Source organism: Labrus bergylta, chromosome 2 (assembly GCF_963930695.1).
Source record: "Labrus bergylta chromosome 2, fLabBer1.1, whole genome shotgun sequence".
In the NCBI taxonomy this organism is placed as follows: Eukaryota; Metazoa; Chordata; class Actinopteri; order Labriformes; family Labridae; genus Labrus; species Labrus bergylta.
Window position 1 is genome coordinate 27,213,494 of NC_089196.1, and position 27,319 is coordinate 27,240,812.

Below are 27,319 nucleotides of genomic sequence, written 5' to 3' on the forward strand. Positions count from 1 at the left end.
AGGATTACGTGTCCTTTTTAAGCCGAATGAACCTTTAGGAAACAAACAGCCCACTGCACGACCAGGCCTGCTCGCCCTGCTGACCCAGACTGAGAAACAGGCTGTTTTTTCACAAGGGCCACAAGTCTTTCACATAAATAAACATGATTATTTTGGGCAATGCCGACTCACAGAGGGTGTGATCTGCAGCCAGTGAGTGCAGATGTCTGCACACCTGCATCGCTCTGCACAGATCTGTGAGCGGCAGCAGAGACAGGACGGACAGCCACACCTCATCAGGCAGACACAGCCAGCGCTCACTGACGGCGACACCTGCTGGCTGACGAATGGAAAAACAATGACAACCATTGACTGATAGGACAACTCATTTTTACCGTCAGACACAACAGATATCTGATTACTGTGATCCCTTTATATGCATTAATAATGATATCATGATCGCAGACATGAAGGTTTCTTACTCTGTACATGTTGTCAGTTTTCTCACACTGCCATGAACCTGTAAAGGAAAAACACACTTTTTACTACTGATTGTTTGATTCTTAGGACACTGGATCTTTGTAAGTTTACAGTAAACCCTTAATCCATAGTCTGGGCTTTTATTAACTTCAGGCTATGAAATTACCTTTATTTGGGACAAGTGTCAATATGAGACTTGAACTATTTTCAAACTAAAGTGGTTCGAGGTCAAAAAGCTTGAAAAGATGAAGATCAACATTATTCACTTTATTAGAATGACGTGTTTCGGCCTGTGGCCTTCATCAGGGTCAGAAAGGAGATTTAACTGTGTGCAAAATTAGGATATCAAAAAAGAAATAAAAGTAAAAATCACAAATTTGATGGTACTTTGTGAGACACCCTGCTGCACTGTGTGTGAGAGAGAGGGAGAGACTCCTGTTCAAATAATCACCAACGATCGCTGTGCTGGCCTATTAAGTTTTCATGTGACATTTGTTCTCCTAATTTTTCCAATTGATTTTCATCTCTGAAACCAGAACAAGCTGCAGAGTCCTCCCCATCCCTCCTCACCTCTATCCTTCTCTCTCTCTCTCTGGTACACACTCACATTATTCTCTGATAGATGTTGAACTTCGTCATTATTTCTTGTGTCTTGCTGTTTTTTTCTCCTTATTTTTTGATCCTCAAACTATTTCAAAAGAAAATGCATCGGGGCCTCTGATTGAGTCCCTTTTTTTAGTCAGCACATCTGGAAACATCAGGTTAGTGCCTGTGCACCATGTTTGGAGGACTAGTCTTCCAAATGGGATTTGAATCCAACCTCTGGTTTCTTTCCTGCATGACATTCCCCAATCTCTCTCGCTCCCCAATTTCTGACTCCAACCACTGTCCTGTCTCTCCAATAAAAGCACCAAAATAAACCCTTAAATGTAAAAAAAAAAAAAAAAAAAACTAGGATGTGCTGTTATTTGAAGTTTTACGGTAAATAAAGAAACTGAAGATCATTGTTACATCACACAAATCTTTTTAGATTTGCTGGACTTAACATAACGAGGACATTTACAATCCCTAATGCAGCCTTACTCGACACACATAAAACATTTTCCAACATAAACCTCAAAATGAACAGTGGAATCAATGACGACTTGTTTTGTGCAGCTGATGAGTCGGCATAAAGAAACTGTGGGGACAAACTGTTGTCTTACATCAGCATTAACACAAGAACACACACAGTGAACTCTTTCAAACATAAAGGAGAAAATCCCCCTTCAATCTTCTGACTCTCTGCCCGGAGGATGTCCCATAAAGTGTGAAATTAATTTCAGACGATGTTTCCTTAAAAGTAATGAAGCATGTTGTTCTAAATAGGGACCACAAGTATGACCCCGTCTATATGAAGCCGTTCATAAGACTAGTTGAAGAGTAATCAAGTCTTTATGTAATATGATGTTAAACTCACGCACAGCTGATGATGATGGTCCAAGGTCATCAAAGTGTGTCTCTGTTTGCAGTCGACATTTGTGTGTATCCCTGCAGGCTGAAGAAGGCTTCCTTTGGTCCTCTGGTGTGTGTCTGTTTGTGTGTCCTCTAACGAGTGACGACTGAGGTCTGCAGGAGACATTTCATCAGATGCAGATTCAACTAAAAATGAAAATAAAAACTGTTCCTACCTATAAAGTGGGTTCATACTTTTTGTCTTTTCTTATATTTTGGAACATAACTTTAAAAAATGGTAAATGGACTTGAGCTTGTTTAGCACTTTTCTCGTCTTCTGACTATTCTAAGCTCTGTCACACTGCAGGTCACACCAACACATTCACACACTGATGTTAGAGGCTGCTACGCAAAGTGACCATCAGAAGTTACAAATCCATTAAGACACATTCATACACCGCTGACGAAGCAGCAGGAGCAACTTGGGGTTAAGAGTTTTGCCCAAGAAACATCGGACATGTGGCTACAGGAGGTGGGGATCAAACCCCAGACCTTCTGGTTTAGAGATGAATGACTACCAACTGAGCCGCCCCTAAAAACAGCCAATATTAAAGAACTGGTGAGTGTAGAGGAGGAGATATGGTCTCTAGGTACAGCATCAAATACAAATGAATGTGCAAATGTCCGACCCTTTCTTTGTTACCTTTTCAATATTTCATTTTTGGTTGAAGATAACAGAGAGGCTCCTGATTTGTCATCGAGTTTTACTGAGGCTCCTCGACCCTCTGCTTTTTTCTTGGGCCCGCAGACACCACCTTCATGATGTCCACCCACATTAAGTCCCCCTCTCTTAGGAAACAAACCTGAACACAGACAGAGACAAAGACAGAGGCTAATCAAAGAGAGACAACTTAACTTCACATTGGGGGAAGGCATTGCAAATAATGCGAGGCGATTACTAGATGGTGAATCAATTTGCTTTCTTCAAACTTGTTCATATGAAATGATTACAAAATAAATAAATCATTTCCATCGCACGTAACTAAATCACAATAGGGCCTCTCAAACCTCCCTGATGCACATTTAAATTAATATTAATCGCTTTCATGATTTTGGCCTTTTCGCTGACACCTCCTTCCAGTTAGCGGTGTATTTAAGAAACAAGACTTCTAGTCCCTCTCTCTCTGCTGTTTCGCTGCCACCTCTGACCTCAACAGTAAAGCACTCTTGCTTAGCCCCACCACCACCTCAGAACCCACCTGTAGACTCTGACTGGGGGTTTAAGTTATTATACCATCACTCCTCAGCTTTCTGCATGTAAATTCAAACTGTGGGGAAGGATTAGGTCGGAGCCTAGACACCAAACACAAACTATGTTCTGCTGCAATACCTTTTCAACCAAACAAATGTGAGTTGTCTGCCTGAAATAATATTAGAGACATGAGGCTTTAAAAACACAATCACAGATATTCATGTTAATTTGCTACTCATAGAGGCAATCTGTCCTTCAGGCTTGACTCTATAACTCTACCATTAATAGATGACTCTGAATAGGCTCCTGTATGAGCTTACTGTACCTGAGTTAGTGATGCATGGAGGATGCTTCCCCACCGCAGTGACATCATCATCATCATCATCATCACCAGTCCATTGCTGATCCTTAATAAGATCATCAGTCCCAGTTTTTCTTTCTGCGGTTCCCTGAATCGATTCATCGTATTTGTTACGATAAATGTCACAACGTTTGGGTTGTGCACGCTGATGAAGTGATGCCTTCTTTTTATTGAGTTTAGATTTATTCATAACATGTAAAGTTCTCTTCTCTGTGTGTTTCTCTGCAGCTATAACTCCTTTGGTTCCAGCTTTAGTGAGACGTTTTAGAGCGTCAGGATTTGAAGTGGTTTGTTCAGATGTCTTTCCCCCTCTTGCAGGTGACTCTACGAGGCGTCCTGGTTCTGTTCCTTTTCTCTGTCTTGCTCTGAGGTGGTGCAGCTGATCCACACAGAGCTGATACCGCTCATAGACAGTCAGAGTCGGAGCTATTTTCAAACGACTGAGGCTTGAAGTCTTTTCCACGTCTTCCTGTGTCTTCTCAAACTCAGTTTCACTCGTGTTTCTCTTTGCAGAAGCTAAGCTAGATTGTTGTTCTTTGTTTGTTTCTGCCCCCTTTTTAACCATCCTCACATCCTCTGTTCTCTCTTTTGTCCCCACCTCCCCCTCCCCCTCGTACTTGACTTTACTCAGCTCAGTCCGGCGTCTTGTTTTTTCTCTCCTTGTGTCTGTTTTAGAGTTTAGTTTCAACATCTTGAGAGAGTTATTGATGTTCAATGTGGGTTCTCTGATCAAGTACGTTGCACCATTTGATGTGAAATTTCTGCAGTTTTCTTGTCTCAGAGTGTTTTTGTTGGTGGCGTCCAGGAGCTCCATATTTTGTAATTTTTCTTGCCAAGTAGCCTCATCTTTCCCCAGAGTAAAAGAACAAGGTGTGTGGGGATCATCAAAACAAGAGGGTTGTGTACATGAACCAAGGTGACTATTTGATTCAAGTTTCCAGACTTTCTCCATACCTTCTTCTTCTCCTCCTCCTCTTCCTCCATAAGCAGTATTACCACCTGCACTACAGAAAACATGAGGGTGGTATCTAGCTGAAGCTGATATTTTCTTCTCTTCATCAGCCAACATCAAACTCTCAGCTTTGCAGAATTCACGATGAACTTCTGACCCTCCGCTGAGAAAAGTGTGAGCCAAGTCCAACACCTGCCTCAGCTTCTGCTGCTCGCTGAGCAGAGACTCACTGAGGAGATGAAGGCTCAGCTCCTGGTCCGTCATTTTCCTATAGTTCCCACAATCCTCCAGGAGTTCAGACACAGAATGTCCCGTTGTTGTATCATGATGCTTCTCCATACTTGAGTTTGTGGAGTCGTTGGAAGCTCACATCATCACCAAGCTCCTTTTGCATTTTCTTGATACTTAAGATAATCTGTTGTGTTGTTAGCATGAGCTAAACAAACACAAACATGTCCTGTTAAAAAATAAAAAAATAAGCTATTTGTATGGAAATAAACATCATGAATAAAATAGGTCTGTGAAATTAACAGCAGTTTGTTATCATGAAACCAATCACAAAGGTGGGAATTTATCACAACCAATAAGAACAATCTTTTTTTAGTGTAAACAAGCAAAATTTTCTTACTCGGCTTGGTACATTTTACTCGTTGGATGGAGCCTTATTTATAAGCGGCCATGCCTTCAGAACATTGTAATGCAGTCATATGAGGCTAAACCATGCTATCAATTACCCTCATATTAATTGGAGCCAAGGCCCCCCATAAAGGGGGATAAAGGGGAAAGCTTTCTGGGGCCCAGTCGCATTGGGAGGGCCCATGGAGGTTAGCAACAACTTGGTGCATCTTCATATGACCAAAATTTACTTTACACCTAAATACTCACCCTTAGCTCTGAAATCAACTAAAGACACATATTATGTATTGTTGCGCCAGTAAAATGTACCATTTCAAAATGTCAGCCCCCCTCTTCTTCTTTTTTTTTGTAATGTTGCCAGTTTAAGTGGGCCCAGAGGGAGCTTATGTTAGCCAGGAGGAACACCACTGATCGAATGTGCCTGTTGTTTTAAATCATTTCCTGTGAGGGCCCACTCACTGAGCCTTTCAGGGGCCTGATTGGAGCCATTTAAGCAAACGTATTTAGATTTCTTTTGGATTCAGAATGGGCATGTTACAAACTAATGCAACATGTTTTACAAAATACCTAATATGCACTCTTTATTCTTATTTTTTTTTTATCACACTGCGTAAACCTGGTCACAATATTAAACAAAGTCATCACACATTGAACATTCTTCTCACATGATAAAACAGCAGCTACACAAAAATCCTACCTTCTTGTGGAGTCAAAGACATAGAGATGGTTTGAGATCTTTGGTTGAAGAAGTTATCTACTTAAAAGTAGACATGATGGTCAACAAGTCTACTATAGTACTTCAGCAATCACTGCAATCAACTCCTGAAAGATTTAAACACTCAATGTATACCAGAAATCTTGTCTCACTTACACAAACATCACCATGGAGACGCCAACACAAAGTTCAATGTCTCTTTCTCACCACCTGAGGGAGACAAAGCTCAGGATTTCAGTACTTGCTGACGGACAAAAACTAAAAAATATAAAGAAGATATTTTTAAACTCCTATTGAACAATTATAACACGTGTATAATAGAAGTGATGACACCAGAGATTGAAAAATTCACACTTTAGGCAACATATTTCAATATATATTCATCAGGGAGCTTTATTGTGGCAGTATTAACATATAAAACAATCCATGTTTTCTTTTTATAACATACAAACATTCAAAATTTTCACTTCACAAAGTTCATAAGGCTTGGTTGTCCCAGAAGACGGGGGTCATTATTTGGGGCTTTTTTTTGTCTTATTCTTCTTAAATTAAATCTCCCAGAGTTTCTTATTAAAAAGAGACTAAATGACAAAACTAAATAAATAAAAATATTCTAACTAAACCAATAAAACAACTTAACAATCAGTCCAACAATCAAAAACAACAAAGTGACCGTGCAAGAGAATCTGCTACTGTACATGCCGACACAACACTGAAATAATACTTGTTTTTCTTTTATACCACGTGATGTCAAATAGATTTGCATATAGTCGACCTGAGTTCAAATATTTAAAATCTTAAATACTCAATCAAAAGTAAATATTGTGTCTTAGGTATTTAATTTAATTTAAGGTTTGTAAATACTTGACTCATGTCAGAAAGTTCTGAATTTGTGAAACTTCAGATATGACATCGACTGGTGGATGGCGTGGATGATGTGTTTTTTTAAATCACAGTTTTATGTTCAAACAGGCAACAAAACGTGTTCTCTCAGTCCATGTTTACATACGGTTTAACAGGATAAGTAGTTCAGTAGCTTGAAACAAGAGCTAAATCTCAAAAGGCTAAAACTCCCTTTTAAACTCAAAAGGCTGCTAACTGTTTCAAGAGCTACATGCTAATGTAATGCTACAGAGAGTCTTATTTAATTACAGAAACAAAAGGCCTTTAGCTGTTTAAACTGGGATGAGTAGTTACTTTCCATTTTCCAAGCGGAGCTTTTCAAACATATTTTTCATCTTTGTCAGTAGCATGTGCCGTTAGCAATGACGTTATGTGTTAGCGTTAGCATCTAGCTTTAAGAAAACACAAAGCACAATTTGAGAAATGTTTAATATTTTTCAAGCAGCTATCATGAACTTACTGATGTAAGCTAACAAGATGCAATTCTTGTCAAGTTGATAGTTGAAAAGTTAAATGAGAAAGAAGCTAACGTAATTCCCGAACTAAGGGCCTTTTGATGAGTGGTTTAACTGAACACTTTCAATAAAGTGTTCTTTAAACATTTTTAAAAACTGAACATCTTAACCATTCATCCAGTAGCATGAGACTTGTGAGATTGGATATAAGTGTTAGAATTTTAATGAGAGCTTTCACAAAGAAGCTAACTAGCCAAACCTTTTCAGTCTAGTCTTTTATCTTTTCAGTAGTCAGTAGCATGCGCCATTTGAAATGAGTTCAGGCGTTAGTGTTAGCGTCTGACTAATGAAACACACAGCGGAAGCAACATGAAGCTAAACGCAGCCAAACATTTTCAGGCTGCTCTTGAATCTTTCCCATGCCGCCATAATGAATTGATCCTGTTTGTGCTGAGACAACTGTTTTTGTTTTTAAATTTACTGAAAGGAAGCTAACAAGATTAGCAATTTCCCAAAGGTAAGGTAATGGTTAAAACATAACTAAATAAAGAACATGATAAATGAGCTACAAGCTAATTTAATTAGCATTAAAGTGTCATTGCTATATTCCAGAAAAAAAGGCCTTTTGATGTTTGCAATGATTTGAGATGTAGTTTTACTTTACATTTACTCAGATTACTCATTACTATTTCTTAACCATCTTAATAAACTAAACTCTCCTACAGTTCATTCAGTGTCATGCACCACTCGCAGAGAGCTTAGCTGTTGGTGGTAGCGTCTGGTTTTATTGATATACACACACACAGCTAAAGCACAATGAAGCCAACTAGCCAAACATGTTTTCATCTTTTCCAAGCAGCCATCATGACTGTAATTGTTCCTCTTTGTGATGAGACATCGCCCTTACTGTTTTTCTTACAAGAAGCTAACAATATTAGCAGTTCTTGTCAAGTTAGCGGTTAAAATTCAACCCAAAGCACACTGCACAATGCGCTTTGGTGTGTAAATACTTTAAACTGCTCAGATGACTGATGCCTGATTCTGATTGATGTAAAATGCCCATAAAAGCCTCAAACTCTTCCTCTTTCACCTCCCTCCTCTCGACAAAAACAGAGAACATGCAATAATCCAAGATGATGAAGACAGCCAAGCCTACATCTAAGACCGCTTTACACAGACGAGACACACAAAGGGACGAAACAAGGGACATTTGAACCCACAGTGGGGGGTTTTTTAAGCCACAACTATAAACACATTATTTACAGATGAGCGCATGCAATTTAAAGTGAGAGGTCAGCAGAAGGAGAAGAGTGAGGGAAACTCCGGTGTTAGTCAGAGGAGGAAAAATAAAGTACCAAAGCTGGACACACACACACATGTCTGCACAGTTTTACATGAAGCCTGTACAACGTATTTAAAATCTACATTTTGCTGCGTGTGCATACTGGAGGAGCAACATGGTGATATCCCCCCCCTCTGTTACGTTTCATGAGATGTTGATCCTTTAAGCAGTGCATACAGATCAGCTCCATCCACCACAGTGAAGCTGTTCTTACACAGTCTGTGAAGTTGAATGCAAACGTCTTCATCATAGTGGTTTGGTGCTTTCGCTTGGTCTCAGCATTGAAGCTCAGTGCATGTACTGATAGTAGGAAAATAAATGCTTTGTCCCCAAATGAGCCTGACTCGGTTGTTACTGCATATTTTTCTACAGTACGCATAAAGCATGTTAATGCATAAAGTCTTCAGAGTTACATGATAATGCAGCTGATAATATGATGTTATAATGAAAGGACTTTGAGGATGATGTTCTCTGCAGAGGCCTCCGAAGCAGATTCAGAGTACGGAGAGTGATTTCTAAAAAATAAACTTCAGTTCTTTAAAAAAGACTGAAATACTGTGCGAGAGCTTTGAAAGAGAGATTGGCCAATCTAGACTCCATGTTTCAGCTACTGACTGCAGCATACTTATAATGAAGCAGCATGGAGCTATGATGGCCTACCTGTAGTCTGTGCTCTCCACAGTAAAGACTTCTAAGTAATGTTTTCATATAAAGACGTAGATGCATATGTATTTGAGGTGAAATGAACCGGTGACAACACAAAACGTCTGCAGCAGTCTCTACATCCAGCTACAGACTGGGAGTATGTACACACATAATGTTTCATAATAGCAATACAGCAAGACATGTATGGATGTTATGATTAAACTATATGTGATTAGATGCATTTTTTTTCTTTGTCTTATACATATATATATTTTGAGACACATATTTGTATTTCACACATAAACTGCAAATGCCCTGTCCTGAGAAGTTGATCCAAGTCCAACAGCATTGAAACCGATAAAACAAAACAAAAAAGTGTTCTGATTTTTTTGATCTGAAGCCATTTCTCATCAGTTCAGAGCCGTCATACCTCAGCTGAGGCTACATCCATTAAACTTTTCCATGTCATGTTCAGGCACTGTCTTTATGACGAACAGTCAACGCTCTGATGGCTGGAAGTTCCTAAAGCGAGGACACGTTTTCTTCATCAGGGCTACAGGAGTCTGATGCCCAATGACGAGTTTGGTCATTTTAGTCCTCTTGTTTACCGACAAATACACAAATTATAGGCTATGCTTTGCAAAGACTAACACATCTGAACACTTGTGGTAGGTCAAAGTCTATAGTTAATCCTTGTTCTTTTTTATGTTGGTTAACTGAATCCACATTTTAAAATGAGTTAACTTTTGTTTTAAATGCACAGTATGACATTTAACTCAAGGGGTCTCGAAATCAAAACCACGGCTATGTGTGAAATCACACACTATGGAATAGGTTGAAGACATTTTAATGTAGAAGTTTGTTTTGTTATTGTTCATCTCTGACTCTGGACCTTTTCAGGAACTTCCAACCATTGCAGCAGTGACCGTCCCAGTCATCAAACTAAACTCTGAAAACCTCTTTAGAGCGTATTACTCCCGAGAAACTTTGTCTAACACTGACAGTAAGATGTGAAAATACTGCCATGTAGTCTGTCATAATCTTCAAACAGCTGCGGTGGTTTGAATGACAAACAGGATGTAGGATGGTAAAACAGATCTTCTTAGAAATGGCTACAAATCATTTCTAGTTTTGATTTGGTGACTAACATGAGGGTCTGCCTCGTAAGCTAAATGCCTGCAGCTGAACTCCTGCTGTCTCTCTTTTGTTTGCTTCATTAGACAAAGTCCAGACAGCAGACGCCCCTGTTCCTCTGAGCATTTCTGACTTCAACAGTGCATTCAACATCAAACCCTGAATCACACTTTAACTCACTGTTTCAACACCGCTCCACATTAGCTCATGGGTAACTTTTCTTCTTCTTTACGTCAAAACGTCACAACGCTCTGTTTAAAAACTCTGAAGGACGCACTAGTAGCCTTAATTAGTGAGCATGACATGAAGTTCAGAAGACGTTCAATAAAACACACTCGTTTTCTCGTCTCAAACACACTGAAGTTTCCCTCCTGCTGCCCTCCTTTTTTTCCCCCCTAAAATGACATCACATAATCTGAAACAGTTGTAATCTGTGGTCTGTGTAAAAGATTTGTGCTCTAGCCTCTGTAGGAAACACCCCAGGGTGCTACGCGGTCAACGAACGCTGACGGTAGTCTGAAAAAATAGCTCGACACCCATCACCTCGATAAACGTCAATAAATTTACTTTTTTTTTTTATTTTAGTAATCTTCTGTAAACTGTTAATTTGAAAATAAGCTCAAAGTAGATCCTCTGACTGAAAAATTCCTGAAAGATCTGGATCACATAAAAATGTACAAAACGTTAAAAACAACTTATTTAAGATTGGTATTCATTATCAATATTTCTCTTCTGTTTTTAAATATATATAGAATGTAACTCTGATGGTGGCTATTTTTGCGTTCAGTGACAAATCAATCCTTTAACCTTCTGTCCCCTCCCACTCCGTCATGACTGACAAGGCTGTACGACCAACCGGGTGCTCCGCTCTGTGGGCGAGAACCAATCAGAGCGGTTGGTGATGTTTACCAGAGTCGGTGCATCAGCTGATCAGCATCAGGAGCAAATAGACCGAAAACAACTTCTATCAAACCAAACCAACTACTTTTTGTGACTTTCTCTCCGTCCGTTGCTTCCCTCATCTTTAATTAACACAAACTGTTTCCATAATCTGGCTCTTCCTTTTACACTTGCAGTATTTTTTTTGCCTTTTTCTGTGAAGTCCATCACCGCCATAAATGTTTGTCGTAACACATAATTGGATCCTATAAGTGAAATGTTATTTCTCTTTCATCTCTCGTTTCTTAAAGACAGTAAAAGATGCTGCCAATGAGGTGAAACAAATCTACTTTTGTCAGGGTTATTCAATCAAATATATCGTTTCTCTTTGACCGGTTGACTGAAATCTTATAAACCGTCCAAATTAACTGATGTGAAAATGCTCTCGTCCTATTGGCAGACTCTCTCTCCTGCTGTTGAAACTGAATATAAGATCATATTTACGTGTTAAGACAAACATTTGACTTTATTTGTTTCCCTGCAATGACTTCTCTCTCTCTCTCTCTTCAGTCTGACCACAGGTGCTCCATGGCCATGCTGATCCTGCACAGGATCCAGCGCCGCAGCGGGCAGTAATACTCGTAGTGAAACTGCTCAAACTCCGGCGTCTGGCGGATCTCGTGAAGGAACGACACGTCAATGTCCGACTCCAGCAGCAGCAGCAACGTGGGCACAGTGACAAGCAGCACGCCCATCACCACGGCGACGAAGCGGGCCACGCTGAGCACGCACGTGTTGACTCTCTCATTGGACGACAGCAGGCGCAGGCTGCTGCTCAGGACGCCGCTCACTCTGCTTCTCGACGCCAGGCGCGTGCGCTCGTAGGCCCGGTCCCGCTCCCTCTCGGCCTCCAGCTGGGCCTGGATATCCGGGTCTGAGTGAAGCTCCCTCAGTAGCCGAGCAGGGCTCTGCACCGGGGAGGAGAAGAGGAGGTCCACCCCGCCCTCACTGTCTTCCACAGGGGTGGGCAACATGCTGGCACAGGGGCTGCAGAGGAGAAGAGAAACGTCACACCATCTTATATAAAGTCTGAATTAACTTTACACAGTTTCCATCATAGCTGCTCCAAATAACTTAATAATGTCAAGACGTTTATGTTCATGTGCAAACAGTCTCTAAAGTGTCTTATTGACACTTACAGCAGACACAGAGCTCCGCACGCACGAGGCCAAAAATAAGTTCCACTCTGCTTTCATGTATCATTTATTTTCTCATTTGTTCATTCATTTATTAGTCCTCTCTCTCTCTCTCTCTCTCTCTCTCTCTCTTACTTACATTTTCACTTTTAGTGTTAACCAACCAGCCATGACCTTAATCATCCAATCATCGGGCTGAGGTCTCATATTTTAAATCAGTTCTCCTCTCTGATGCTGTCAACGGTCATTTTTCATCCAATCCTCCTCCACACCCATTCACCTCCAGCTCATGTCACCCCCGTTGTCTGGGTTGAACTCTCCACCTGATCCCCTCCTGCTACCTTTCCTTCAGCGCCATCATCAGTGTCTACTCTCTCCATCGAGGGGGGGGGAGTGAACATGAAGTCATGATCTATTAAACCAAAGATTTTACACTTTTCTCCTTCTTATCAGCACTAAATATTGAAATAGTTTCTGAGGGAAAAGTCTGCCTCTCAAGTTGATAAATGATTCACTACTTATAGTCTCTGTTGCTCTAATGTTTCTGATGTTACGCATTTATTATAAAGAGTTTTTTTACTAAAGAAAAAAGCTCCCTGCTGACACCCAGTGCTTCAAGGAGAGAGGTGGGAGGTCACCAAAAGAGGAGATCAAAACAAAAGACTGAAAGACGCTTAAATGTTTTTCATAAAATATAAATGAGAAGTGCTTTTGAATGTAATGAAACTCTACTCACCTGTAGACGAGCTCCGAAATGGTGAGGGGGCCGCCGCCCTCCTTGTCTTCCTCTGCTTCATCATTGGCTTTGGGCGTCTGAGGTCGGAGATTTGAGGTTTCCATGGAAACACGGGAGGGCTGCAGGTCATTGCTCGAAGCAGAGTTTCCTCCTCCGTCAGTGTTTTGTTGCTGTGTGTCAGCGGTTGCAACTGAAGGTTTGAGAGGAGACAAAGGGACGGAGTCCTTCATGGCTACGACACCTGAGGAGGGAAAAATCAGGACGGCTTTACACGACATCATACTCTGCTTTTACAGAAGACTGCAATTTAACCTGATACAATTAATCAGCCTTAAAATGAGATGACAGAATGAGATTATGCAGCATCATCACATGAGTCGGACAGAAAGGCATACGTTTTGGGGTGGTGGGAACATTTTTCACACAAACTGCAGATTACTGTAACAATAAAGTTCATATATAAAGATAGTAAATGTAAGTAAAGGTTACATATTCTGAGAAAAGAAAAAAGATGAGAGAATGAGCACATGTCCATAATCTTCACAACACTTTACTGTACAAAGTAGAAACTTATATATATGCACCCTTAAGTGTACATACCTTGTATTATTCTATTATTGTATTTTTCTCCCTTTATTTAACGGATGTAAATATGTTTGATTTTTAACTTCTTGTTATTTTTGATAATTATATTCCTGTTTCTTGAGCTGTTGTGAGAAAAAAAATCTCCTCCATGGGGGATCAATAAAGTTTATCTTTATATTTATATTCTTGGCTGTTTGGGGAAAGACAGTTTTCCTTTTTCTCCTTCTATTGTTATACATATTTTTGATTATTGCAAATATAGACAAAACTCTTCTATGATCTGAGTATCAATCAGCAGTAAAGACCTCTATCTTTATCACTGCAGGGTCAAAGTTTGATATATTGAGTGTGGTCGCCGAGTAGGTAACATCTTGGTGATATAGACACGTTTAACTTCCCTACTGTTTGTATTCTAATGTTTTTTTTCCCACGACATGTTTACACTCCCGGATTGCACGTCAAATATTCCCGTTTCTGTCTGATGCCTCCAACAGAGACTTTTGAAAAATGTGACATTTCATTGTTACTGCTATTTTCTTTGACTAAACTTTAGATATGAAGCCAAATTGTTCTGAATTATATTAAATAGTGATTGTTTTATTTTCACTTTAAGAGCTGACAATGAAGCTGCTGCCATGTTTTCCACAACCACTTGACTTTTTCTGAGTGTGATTCATTGTTTAATATCTGCTGTGTGCTCCAGTGTAGCCACGGATACACAGAAAGACAATATTTATGTAGATTGTTTGCTGTGGGAGAAAAGGGCAGTTGTAAAATGTGTCTTTTCAGTTGCAGTTAAAGACCTCGGCCACACGATGGCGCATTTTATTTTACTTTAGAATAGAGCTTCATCATACATCATCCAAAGTGATGTTTAAGGATGAACTACACAATCTGATACTCTAACTTAGGTGGTAGTATGTATTTATGTGCTTCACAGCCTTTTTAGATTTGTACTATGGATGCTGGCAAGGGACAAAAAGCTGTAGGCGAGGTAAAGACTTGTATCATCATCTTGACTCAGTTTTAAATTCATTGTGTAAAAAATTGCAATTTAATGTCACTAGAGCTTCATTAAAGTAAAGTTACTGTACAGTATTACAGAGTAGTGATTCCTGCTGACGTGACGCAGCCTGATGACAGAACGTGTGTGTGTGTGTGTGTGTGTGTGTGTGTGTGTGTGTGTGTGTGTGTGTGTGTGTGTGTGTGTGTGTGTGTGTGTGTGTGTGTGTGTGTGTGTGTGTGTGTGTTTTAAAATGCACGTCACTCTGAGGTGTTGACAAAATGATGAATTTGTCAGACATCACTGATGCCTAAGGTCACACGATCATTCAGAATACTAACGTCAGTGTCTGTGTGTGTGTGTGCGTGTGTTTGTGTGTGTGTGTGTGTGTGTGTGTGTGTGTGTGTGTGTGTGTGTGTGTGTGTGTGTGTGTGTGTGTGTGTGTGTGTGTGTGTGTGTGTGTGTATTTAAATGTGTTTGAGTGTTGAAAACAAGCCCAGCTGTCTTCCTGCTGTGGATTAAGAAGGAGCTGGAGGGTACATGTCCAGTGACAAATGACTCAGTCGACACCTTTTTAATCCGGACTCCATCTCCTCATTACACCCACACACACACAGCCACACACGCACAGCCACACACACACACACACACACACACACACACGGATTAAGATATTGTTAATATTAAGTGTGCAGTACGAGCTTGACACACAGTAATACCTTCTAACACATCTTTTAATACTTCAGAGGAGCACGCTTAAGACTCACACTCTCACAGTATAAAACTTCACAGATTTTAGAAATCACTCAAACAACAAATCTAACATGTAAGATCTGTGAGAGCGTACATCTTCTAAGTTCAGCGACGAGAGAAAGGTCGAGATGTTTTTTTTCGATCCGTTTATCAAAAGAGACATTGCCACAGAAAACACAGGGCCAAACTGACTTATCAGTTACCATGCCAACTGATTCAAAAACAACTTGAGAGAGAAATTAAAGGACACAAAGGATGAGAGCGGAAAAACCTGTGGAGCGAGCGGTGACAGCTACCATGGCAACAGAGTCAGCAAAGAGGCATGGAGTGGATGAACTGAGAGAGAAAGGGCAGCGAAGTTAAAAACACAAGGAGGTGGAAGAAAACGAGAGGAACAAAACAGCACAGAGGAGAGACACCTGAAGTCAACATTTGAAGAATACCTGTTATAGCTTTAATAAGATGAAGCTTGGTGTCTAAATCGATTACAACTTATTTCCAAAGTACAGTTTTACACTACATAAAGAGCAGACATTCATTATGAGAGAAATATAAAAACTGGATGATGACCACACTGAAGTCTTCCTCAAAATGACAGCTGATGTTTCAAAGTGGCTTTGCACTCAAACTTGAACCCAGGACACTGATGATGGGCGATGTCGGTGCAAGCCATCGCATTTAAATCACCCTAAAATCAATAAAGCGGTTTTACACATGCACAGTTCTCCTGGAAATGTCTTGGTTTTCCCCCTGCTCATATGATGTAAACGTCAGCACCCCGCCCATCACATGAGGGGAATCTTCCTGAGTATTATCTGCTACACCTCAGCTCCTGAAACTTTTTTTTTCAGATGTGGAGGGCAGTTTATGCAGGAAAGTGGATAGAGTTTGAAATGGGGGAGAGAGAGTAGGGGAAGCAGGTTGGATTTGAACCCAGGCCGCTCGCTTTGTAGGACTACAGCTTCCATACATGGAGTGCTTCTCTTTCTCCCCCCACCATCACAATATGCCTACACACGTGTTCTTCCCAGAAGACCGTTCTATACAATTCCCAGTAATGTTTAAACATGATTTTATTTAATATGTGCAAATCTAATTCTGACAACCTGAGAGCAGACGGAGCCTGAAGTAGAGATCTCACTGAGTTATAGAGGGTAATGAAGGTACCACTTTAGATCTCTAATCCATAATATTAAGAAGAGAAAGAAATAATAGAAAGTCTAATTCTCCTCATCAGAGACCTTTATGTGCAGTAAAGGACTGTTTGGATGATTATTTATAAGCTGCACTCTTATGAACTGATCCTTTAAATTAAAAACGTCCCTCACAACCCGTACGCAGACATCTTAAAAAGGGCTCACAATATTTTTACAGGTCAACAGAAAGAAATCTTGAGCCATTTTCTTTTTACCAAACATTACTCTGCTGGTTTAAAATACTGTCTGCTTTCCTTCCTGTAAGTGTAGATCCTAGTCTCTCCTTAGAAGAGGTGACTCCCCTGCAAGGTGCAACATTCATGAGTGGCATAAAAACACACTAATGAACACAGAAGCACTACACGCACACATACACACACAGAGTTGGTTATGCAGAGCTTTTTCTCTACATGCAACCCCGTAATTGTCAGAGCACCTTCAGCGCTCACCGTGTTCAACTGAGCTTGTGTGCAAAATCAGAGCGTTTTGTTTTACTAAACTTCTGTTCTTCTCAGCTCTTTTCCTCGTTGATTTCAGGAATACAAATGTTTTTTTTTCTACCTGTTATCATAAGTTGTTTGAAAATGTATTGAAAGATCTGAAGTCAAATGACTGCATGTAAAGAACACTTGATTTTTATTTTTTATTTTGTTTCGACAGTGCATCAGACGTTATCCTCTAACGAGCTCCTGTTACTGCGATGGATAACACTTATCCCCCCCTTAACAATTTCAAGTGAAAGAACAGGATCATCTGTAAAGCACCCTTTGTAACCTGATGAGGATTCAGTTTCAGGTCAAGGACACTTGAACATGATGAGTTACGACAACAGGAGTGAAACAAAATGTGTACAGTGAGTGAAGGACCCCCTCTGTGACACTGTATTAATGTCTACATATTTCTAAACCTGAGAAGTTATATTCAAATGTTTGAAGTTATAAATGATGAGCTCGTTATTCAGTGTACAGTCAAACTTCTATTTCAATATCTCACATCCAAATATTAAAATACCTCTTGAATCCTGCAACATGCTCATTTCCTACTTATCTATCTACCGACAGTATCTCTGTTTTTCACCATTGACTTCTTAAAATAGAGATGTAGTCTCAGCCCCCTCACCCATTGGTTTCTGAAGAGGACTCATGACGCCCAACAATGGCGGCCCCGTTATCGGAAAGGGGTACGTCCAGCTAATCCAAAAGCCTGTGAAGAGTTGGAGTTGAATGAAATCTTGGTTGTTGAGACGCTCACGTCTAGCTCATGTGGCTCGTCATCTTATTGGCATATTCCAAACTATGAGAACGACACGAACAAAGCTGACAGCTTGAGGTCAGAAAGAGGATTCAGCTAATGTGAAGCCGCAGTGACAGTTGATCAATATGGCGCCCCACAAGAATGACCTTCACTGAATGCGATTTTTAATTAGTTTTCAATACAGACTACACATGTATGTAACGTTTTAAAAGGGCAAGGTAAATGTTATGTAGTTATTTAATCAAATGGGAAATCTGCAATAAAAATTTAGACTTGAACTGATCTAAAGTTACTGATCGATGACGTGTCTCCGGTCTTAGGCGCTAGACTCCAGCGCTCCGGGCCTCCATTGACTTGCGTTAAAAAGTTGCACATGCGACATTTGCTCCTTTTTGATACAAAGGTGTCGGAGCATCGAGGAGCGCAGCAAAAAAAATAAAAACAGCTCCTGAACCGAGCCTATAAACATGTTTATTTCTGCTGTAAGAATTTGATTTTTAATATGGCCCCTATGACGATTCTATGACTTTTGGAGCCAGCCTCAAGTGGACACTTGAGGAACTGCAGGTTTTGCACTTCTGCATTTTTCAACACCGGACGCTGCTGCCTGATTCAAACTTTAGACAGAAAACATAGTCTGCAAAACTGTCTTGCCCTGTAACTTTTAAAGGTTTCTTATTGAATAGTAAGGATTATATTGAGTAATTACAGGACACATTAGGTCTGTGCATGTTCTCACACACTCACTCAAACACTCAAACACACATTGAAGAGGTCTCTTGAGAGTTTCAGATGTTTGACAGATTACACAGACAGTTTGCGGCACGCGGTTGCCACAACAAACCTGGCAACCCAACTACGTGGCTTGAGAAGCTCTTACATTTACTGCACTTTTCTCTTCTTCAATACTGATCTGAATTTAAAAAAATTTAAAGATCACACCACAAAGATGCAAAGCTCTGTGTGCCAAATGTTGAAGAATAAATCTAAAGCCACTAAAGTATACAAGCTCCAAGTCCATTTACTAAACTGCAAAAAGCTGCACTGCAATCCACATGCATGTTTCTTCATGTTCTTTGACACATAACTCTGCCTTTGCCACCCAGTCTTACTCTGTTCCAGCGTCTTTGTCTGAAGTCCAGTATGGATCTCGGCGATGCGCCCCCCGTGTCCCACCAGCCGCACATAAACATCCCGTGCCGTGTGATTGGCTATACGTAGATGCAGGCTGCGCCGTGTTGTAATCTTCACCTGGCACCTCAAGGCCTCAGCCACCACGATCTGGTCATCCGGAGTCTCCGATGGGTGGAAAACTTCCAGAGGCCCGGCCTGTCCTTCCTCCATCCCCTCACCCTCAGGCCTCTCTGGGGTAACGTCCAGCCCGAGTCCCCCTGACCCGGATCGGTCCCCAGCTCCCAGCTCCAAACCGCTCTGCGTGAGGCCGGTTCCGACATCATTGCTGCTCCTGTGCTCAAGAACCTCCATCTTTTTTCCCCCGGTTACAAACCTCCGACCCAGCTGTCTGTGGTAAGACCCTTACTCGCAAACTGACCGGGCTGCCAGCTGAGCTCTCAGGCTCTGATGGCTACTAACACACACACACACCAGGCCTATTCATACACACCGAGAGAGATGGTGAGAGACAGGCCCCAGACACATTCTCTCTCTCTGATGCAGAGACATGGCGGGCGCTCCTGTGAATGTCAGCGATGCTAACAAAGAGTAGAGGGGGCATTAGAGGAGGATCAGGCCCAAAGCTGCACCCTCTATAAATAACCCGGTGGTCCTGGCTGCAGAGGGGCAACTAATCTAACTCTGATTACAGAGGGGCAGGCCTGACCCTGGACGGGATGAGGATCACTTTCTTTTCCTCTTATCAGACACATGTATCTCTGATTCTCTCTGCAGCAGAGCTACTTCTCTACCACACTGACTGAGAGGGACATTGAAATGAAATATATTTTTGATTCAGTGAAGTGTGGGCAGTGAAGCGACAAACTCTAGCAGGAATATGAATAGAAGTGAATCGCAGCTGGCTTGAGGAGAAAGAGAAGACGTGTTACAGGGTCTCATTTGTTTTGATGAGTTTTGGCAGGAGAGTGCATCACGCCTCTAATGTGATACACGAATATGAAGTCTAAAGCCCATAAAACACCCATGAGCAACAGCCTTAACCAAGCATTCCCTGTGTGTGTGTGTGTGTGTGTGTGTGTGTGTGTGTGTGTGTGTGTGTGTGTGTGTGTGTGTGTGTGTGTGTGTGTGTGTGTTAGGGGGGATTTGGGGAGATAAGAGGGGGACAGGCTGTGCAAACAGAACAAGGTCATCACTGACCTTGGGTCAGCTTCCTGTTTCCCCTCTTAGGGCTCAGATTAGTGCTCTGAATTTAGACGGGGGATCCTGGAGCATCTCGAGGACACTTTATCCCAGAGTCCTCGCAGCAGCCGTCTTAAAACAGTTACCAAACAACTGTTTAAATGAGCTGGACGACCTGTCATCGAACAGATTAGATACTAAATGATTCAAATGGGGACGGATTTCAGTCGAGGCACTCGTGGGGACTTGGTTGTACAAACATAAAATGACACAGGCATTAATGTGATGATTAATAGACTTGAAAAAAAACTGCTTATACTTCCTTCTCCAGACAGCTGGCCTTTTTTAAATCCCTCCCAGAGAGTGGAGAGGATACATTTCTAGAACTTTCCAAAATCATAGCTTAAGATTTTCCACACATGCCCATCTTACAATTTCCCCCAAATTTCAGGATAGCCCGCCCCAAAAATATTGCAAAGTTGCCCACTCGTATATCTCTCACAGCAAGGTGCGGGGGCTCTGGAGAAAGGGCACGATGTGAAAAGGACACTGAGGAAGTCCCACTCTAATGTTCAGAAAATATGAATTTATGACGGTAGAGTTAGCAACAGAGTCTGACAGGATGACGGTCTCTGCCTTTATATCAATACTTTGTGTAATTAGACGTATTCAAAGTATCAAACTGACCATCAGAAAAGAGTCTGAAGCAGCTTCATTATGTGCATGAAAATCAGACCGGTCATGCAGTGGACACAGGATATACTGTAAATATCATCTCCCTTTTCCACTTTTGAATATTACCTGCTGCATTCACACATATTTCACTAGGGATGACGGTCTGTTTGGTTTGTGTTCACACATGCAGCTCATCCAGGACATTTTTGGAAATGTTCAGGAGTTGTGTGTCTGTGTGAAAGCGACCAGAAGACCAAAAGGTAACTTATTAGCTTCCATGTCAGGGTTATTCCATTGAAAGGTTTTTAGAATAATTACCAAATAAAATGTCTTCTTTTCATTGAGTATCCAGTCAACGGTCCACACACAGAGTCCGGAGCTGCAGGAGGAAACAGGCTGTCATTACTCAGCCTGTATCCTGTCAGTGGTGCATGAGGCCCTTGATTTGATGAGCACCTCCTGCCCCTCCCAAACTAACCGACCGAGACAGACGAGATGCTTAATGCTGCAGCTCTTTGACCCTGAGCCAAGAAGAATTGATTTTGCTCTTAATGGGATGAGGGGAGCAGAGAGGAAGACAGAGGGAGGAGGATGAGAGGTGGAGAAAGCGAGGGGGGGGGGGGGATGACCGTAAATTCTGTCAGAGGAGGCGTTAGAGGGAAAAGTAAATCAGCAGTGTGAGGAGAGTGATGGCTCCACAACATGATTGTACTGTACATGTGTGAAGGTCTTAAACGCTTGCACCAGGTCGATGTGTGAGGATTTGAAGGGGGTGAGGAGGGATAGGGGGAGTAAAAGATGGAGGGAAGGGGTCAGGTATACAGACAGGAAGGGCTTCAAATCTGTCATGTGTGGAGCAGAGTTGTAGGTGGATGAAAGAGTGGAAAAAAAATATATAGCCACGGCTATAAGTCAGTAGTATGGACAGTGGAGGTTATCACTTAAGTCTCAGTAGGCAAAGGGTGAAAACATGACCCTCAAGTCTTTATTTCACTTAGATTTTAAAAACGCCTCTTTCTCTCCCGGGCTGCAAAAACCCTCAAGCTGGACACTCTCACCATTTCCCAAATATAGAGCGCTTTTTATAATTTAGCAACCTATATTTTATAAAAGGCTGCTTTGATGAGCATGAGGAACAATAACGCAGAGAAACAGAGAATGGAAATATCTTACAAGTAATGGGAAAACCCTGGAGGGGAACCCTCATGGCGTAAAACCCCCAAAAATGGAGCTCACACATTAATTTCATTATTTTCATTCAATTTAGTCACTTATTCTCTACCACTCCACCATCTCCCTGCTCTGGTGATCAGCTGATAATGGGCGTTTACTCTTTAAGTAATAGTCCAACCCGACTCTGCCACAACCTCTCTCAACCAATCATCCTACAGCGGTCCAAGTTATAAAATCTGTTTCCTCTCTTCCACAGTCAGTTTGTCATTTCAGTGCGATCGCTGCAACACTCCTCCAACCCAGTCAGCTCCATTCCAGCTCAGCAGAGTTCAGATCCAGCCTCAGAAACCCGCTCCTCATCACATCCTGCATTCTTCTATCACCACCACCACCAGGGTCTAGACTCCATAGGGGGGTATCCTATCCTGCTGTCGGCCTCGCTACCCCTCTGAGTACACGAAGTCATCATGATGGAGACTAATCGCCAAAGACATTGAATATTCATCTTTTTCTAAACTGTTCAATATATGATTGTAAACTCTTACTTGAGTCTCTCCTGATTGAAGTAGTTCTAGTCTTTATAGCTCATTTCTTTATTGGGATAAACTGTACAGGGGGTTGACGTTTTTAATAACTCGTCCATATTGATTTTGTAAAGTCTAGAAGTTTTTTTATAATTAGGCATAATGAGGAGTGTTGCTGATTTGACTGACAGGTGGAGGCGGTTTGTCAGGAGGCTTGAGACCAGCTCCAACTCTTCGTCTGTTTCTAATTCATCAATAGTTGAGTCGAGTCAGCATTTCCACTACGATGACCGCCTTCATCTGGCTTCATAACACCTCTTCAGAAACCAAAGGGAGATGTCACTGAGATTACGTCCATGTTTCATACAGTCTTTGGTTATGATCTACAAAGAAAACCTTATAATACAAACTACTCTGAGGGGCTTCACTGGGTTCCCCCTGGGCAGGGTTGCTCTGCTTGGTCACATAACTTTATCTACTACTCTTCTTCACTCCCATGAGGCTCTGAGCTCTGAGACAGGTGTCAACAGGCCAGCTGATGGATGGCTTCATAAGCACCAACCCTCATTTACACCTCACCACTATAGAAACATGCACCAATATCAATTATGAATGATTTAGCAAAAAACGACTATATAAAACAAGGCAATATATATCTGATATCCATGAAAGAGATTATTCTTATTTACAGTTAGTGAATCAAAAGAGTTGGTAGCTTAACAGGAGTCGTCGAGTCCGCTCCAAACATCATGCATAAAACAGGTTTTAATGACTCTACGGGCAAGCATATGATACGACATAAACAGAGGATAATATTCAGTAAGTTATGATTTCAAAAATGTATTTCATAAAAGAAATCGTGTATTCAGTACAATTTGTAACATTTTGTTTCTGGAAACTTTTCAATTTTCAATTTTAAGGGAAGTTTTGGGGAAAAATATGTTTGTGAAAAGAAACAATATTTATCTGTTTCGCGCGATAATCATTGTAATATTGATATAGATTTCTCAGTAAACTAACTTCTCTCATCATGTTTGTTTGTGATAGAAGATTTGAGAAGCATGCCCAGGGGTTTTAACGGCAAATATCAAAGCAAGTTGTAGAAAAAGCTGTAAAATAATGAAGACTTAAAAAAAACACACACAATGGAGAAGTGCAGACTGTATACTGTATATATATATGGTTCACTTGCATCTTGTAAATGAGACAGATAAGGTTGGAAGTGATCTACTTTCACTTTTGTGATGCATCCAAAGAATATACAGACAGAAGCAAAACAACGTTTGCAGACTGAATTAAACAAAGATTTCAACAGAACTGATTCAACCGAACAAATCACTTGAGATGAGATGAGATGAGATTCAACTTTATTGTCATTACACATATACAAGTATAGAGTAACGAAATGAGGTTTGGCATCTCACCAGAAGTGCAAATAAGCAGAAAGTGCAAGAATCTGTGCTATGTACAGTAATTGAGTGCAAGAGTCTGTGCTATGTACAGTAATTCTGTGCTATGTACAGTAATTGCAAAATTTACAGATGTAGACAAAAAAGTGAATTATTAGGTAAATCTGGATGGCTGGATTAATGAGATGCAATAAATATAAATAAATGCTATAAATAAGTAATGCTAAAAAATAAGTGTGTTCTTAGGAACACACTTCTAATAGACTTCTCCTTAACAATAACATAACATGTTTTTTTTTCCGTTATGTCACAAATTCATGGACACACACACCCACACACACACACACAGGCATGGTGGTAAACTCAAGGAGGATCATGGGAAGGGTATTTTTAGTGTGCTGCGTTTGGTGTCTCCAGGGAGACAGAGGTGATGGAGGAATGGGAACATCAGCTGCTCAATTAACGCTTTCTGTCTGACACTTGTGCATGAGCTCGTTGGTACACAAGGGAGAAGCCATGTGACTTCACAGGGGTCTGTGACAGAAGGGCATGTGTGTGTGTGTGTGTGTGTGTGTGTGTGTGTGTGTGTGTGTGTGTGTGTGTGTGTAACATCTTACCGTTGTCTGTGGCCGGCTCCTCGTACTCGTTGGTGGAGGGCAGTGCAGGTACCAGCGGCTCCATGTTCATGATGAGGTTTTTATGGCTCAGAGAGTTAAAGCTTCGACTCTGACCGAACATGGCTCTGAAACACAAACATCAGCTGCTCTCACCGTTTGTTGCATTAATACATTTATCTTACATTTTTTAGAGTTCTATATACTTTAATGTTTTACTACCACAGCTCAGCAGCAGCAGCAGCAGCAGCATTTTGAATAATATGAGTTCAGGTGATTTGTAATTTGTCTTACCTGCGCACCTCTGGTGGCTCTCTCTGGATCTTAGAGCTGGCTTCTATCACCTCCTTTGCTACTTTTCCACTGACATGGAGACACACACATTAAACGCACAAAAACAAAGAGGTTTAAATGCTGTGAAATGTCTAGTTTTCATGTCACATAAATTAATTTCACATCTCACACAGGGAAAAGTATATCAGCTGCAATATCTTTATTTTAATGCATGGACTGAGGAGAGTTCTCAAAAAAACAAACAGTTAAATGTAGTTAAGAGATAATATTCACCTCTCTTAGGGATAAGCATAAAACCGATGTGAAGTTAAATAAATGTTAAGTAGATGAAACACAATAACACAGCTTGTGCAAAGATGAGAAAAGAGTAATTTTCTTGCCCTCCTGAAGAGTTAAATTATATTTTTTTTAATGTTTATGATCTAAGAATAAAACATTTCACAAACATGAATCATCACTGAGCTCAGCAGATTAGTCATGTTTGTTTTTATCAGTTTTTTAGGAGACTAACTTTACAGTATGTAAAGTCTTGGGAGCTGGAGACATGAACAGAGGCTGTAGTCCTCTAAGCGTGCACCCGGGTTCAAATTCGACCTGCGGCTCCTTTCCTACATGATGCTCCCCACTCTCTCTCTCCCTGATTTCTGACTCTATCCACTGTCCTATCTCCCCAATAAGGGCATAGAAAAAATACAAAATAAACCTTTAAATAAAAAAAGCATCAACCAGCCACACTGACAGTTAATTTTCTTCTCAAAGACTCAAGTATAAAAGAAATTCAAGCTACTACACTCCCAAACCTGAAATCTTACACAGTGTAATCAAAGATATCTCATCACACTTATTATAAGCTACAAGTCCGGATAAAAGTCCTATTTTAAAAAACCTGAATTGCTTCTCATGAGCGAATAAATCTGCAAATGCAGCAAGCACATTTTAACAGTTGAGTGTCTGGAAAAGAGATGTAGCGTTTTAATTAGTTTGTCCATCTCGTTTCCAGACACTTGGTAAAATAAATAAAATGCGGTGGCTGTATTGGCAGGTTTATTTTATTCATTAGAAGAAATTCAGGCTTTATTTTTGCAATCTAGACTCCTCAAGCTTCTATTGGGTTAAAATATTTGTTAGACTGTTTTTTGCATTTAAACCTCTGTATCAATTGTGACTTTCAAGTGCTAGTCTGACTTTTAGGCCAAGCTTAGAAGAGCCTTTTTATTTTTCCTCTTATTCAATTGTTGCTCATGATCAGAGCTGTTTCTGTGCAGCTGAGGAGGCTGTTTCCTGCCAGCAGGGTGTAGCTCCATTAGTCTGATTGTTGGGCGGTTTGAGTTTCTGGACTCTGATAGCTCAGTTTAAAGCCAGCAGGCTCCAGCAGCCCACACATTAGTCTATTGTTGCTGAGATTGATGGTTAGGTTGTAAATTAGAGGGGGGAAATGAAACATCTGGAGGAGTAGGCTTCAACCTGATCGTACAAACACATAAGCACTGCTTCCTGCCAAATGCTGGCCCTTTGAAAAACTCAGAAAAATCCTTCATGAGGAACAGTAAAGAGCTGATCCAACACAAAGTCTGACAAAGATCTGATCTGCCCTGTGTTGGGAAAATTCTCTTCGTAAGAGCACCACAAATCTCTTTCTTGTTTGCATGTGCACAAACGTCAAATTCCCATATTTCAGAGCAAACTCCAGTGAATGCTATAACTCACGGCTGAGCCTTTAAGCCAGACTGCTTTAGCGGGCAGATGAAATGGCAGCAGGCTGAAGTGTGAGTCTAGTAAAGAGCTCTGTGTGAGAGGAGGGTCTGGGAGTACAATATACAGCTTCAATAACAGACCCACAGAGAGGCTTTCCTCTGATATCCGGATCAGTAAATCACAGATACAGAGCTGGACTCAGGTGGTGACGCACAAAGGAAAGAAGAAGTATCGGGATCTGTTGATGGTGTGTACGTTTCTCAGAGCAACAGTCACTTTGATTTAAGATTTGCTGAAGTTGATTTAAGTCACATATCTCTGAAAATGGCTGAAATAAAAGAACTTTATCTCATGTAAAAGTTGAACTTAGAAGAATTGGTCACACTTTAATTTAAGGTCACAATATCCACCATTGACTATTGCTTTAGTGGCATACTGTCTGCTTATAAGTCATTATTAAGGGCTTAGTAGGACCTTACTCTACATGACTAGTCTACAGCTAATAGACCATTAACTTGAGATTTACTGCTTATTGATAGTGAGTTAGGAAGTTGTTGTACACGAGTTATGATCTTAATATTCTTTGCTTAGTATTGCCCTTACAAGGTCGAAGTAAGAAAGAGTATATTAAGATCATAATACACTTTTAAATATTTCAATAAGCAGTAATTAGGAGGGTATTGAGGGCAAACTCTGAAGGCCTTTGCAATGAGCAAAAAATTTGGATGTGTT

The 27,319-nt window shown here is 40.8% G+C and overlaps 1 protein-coding gene and 1 long non-coding RNA gene across 2 annotated transcripts in view; both read right to left on the minus strand.

Annotated features, from left to right (window-relative positions):
- Positions 1-155: 155 nt before the first annotated feature.
- On the minus strand, positions 156-4,067 carry LOC136181304 (uncharacterized). Its single transcript, XR_010667659.1, has 5 exons — positions 3,471-4,067; positions 2,597-2,756; positions 1,923-2,067; positions 462-499; positions 156-319 (listed from the first exon to the last, which is right to left on the minus strand). It is a non-coding gene; the product is annotated as an uncharacterized lncRNA (long non-coding RNA).
- A 2,109-nt stretch (positions 4,068-6,176) lies between these two features.
- The window catches only part of frmd3 (FERM domain containing 3), a 71,421-nt gene continuing 50,278 nt past the window's right edge, over positions 6,177-27,319 (minus strand). The window contains exons 12-15 of the mRNA XM_065950386.1: positions 24,893-24,961; positions 24,602-24,726; positions 13,100-13,340; positions 6,177-12,214 (exon numbers count right to left, since the gene is read on the minus strand). Of these exons, the coding sequence (XP_065806458.1) occupies positions 11,734-12,214; positions 13,100-13,340; positions 24,602-24,726; positions 24,893-24,961 (916 nt within the window). The 3' untranslated portion in view covers positions 6,177-11,733. The remainder of the gene's footprint in view (positions 12,215-13,099; positions 13,341-24,601; positions 24,727-24,892; positions 24,962-27,319) is intronic.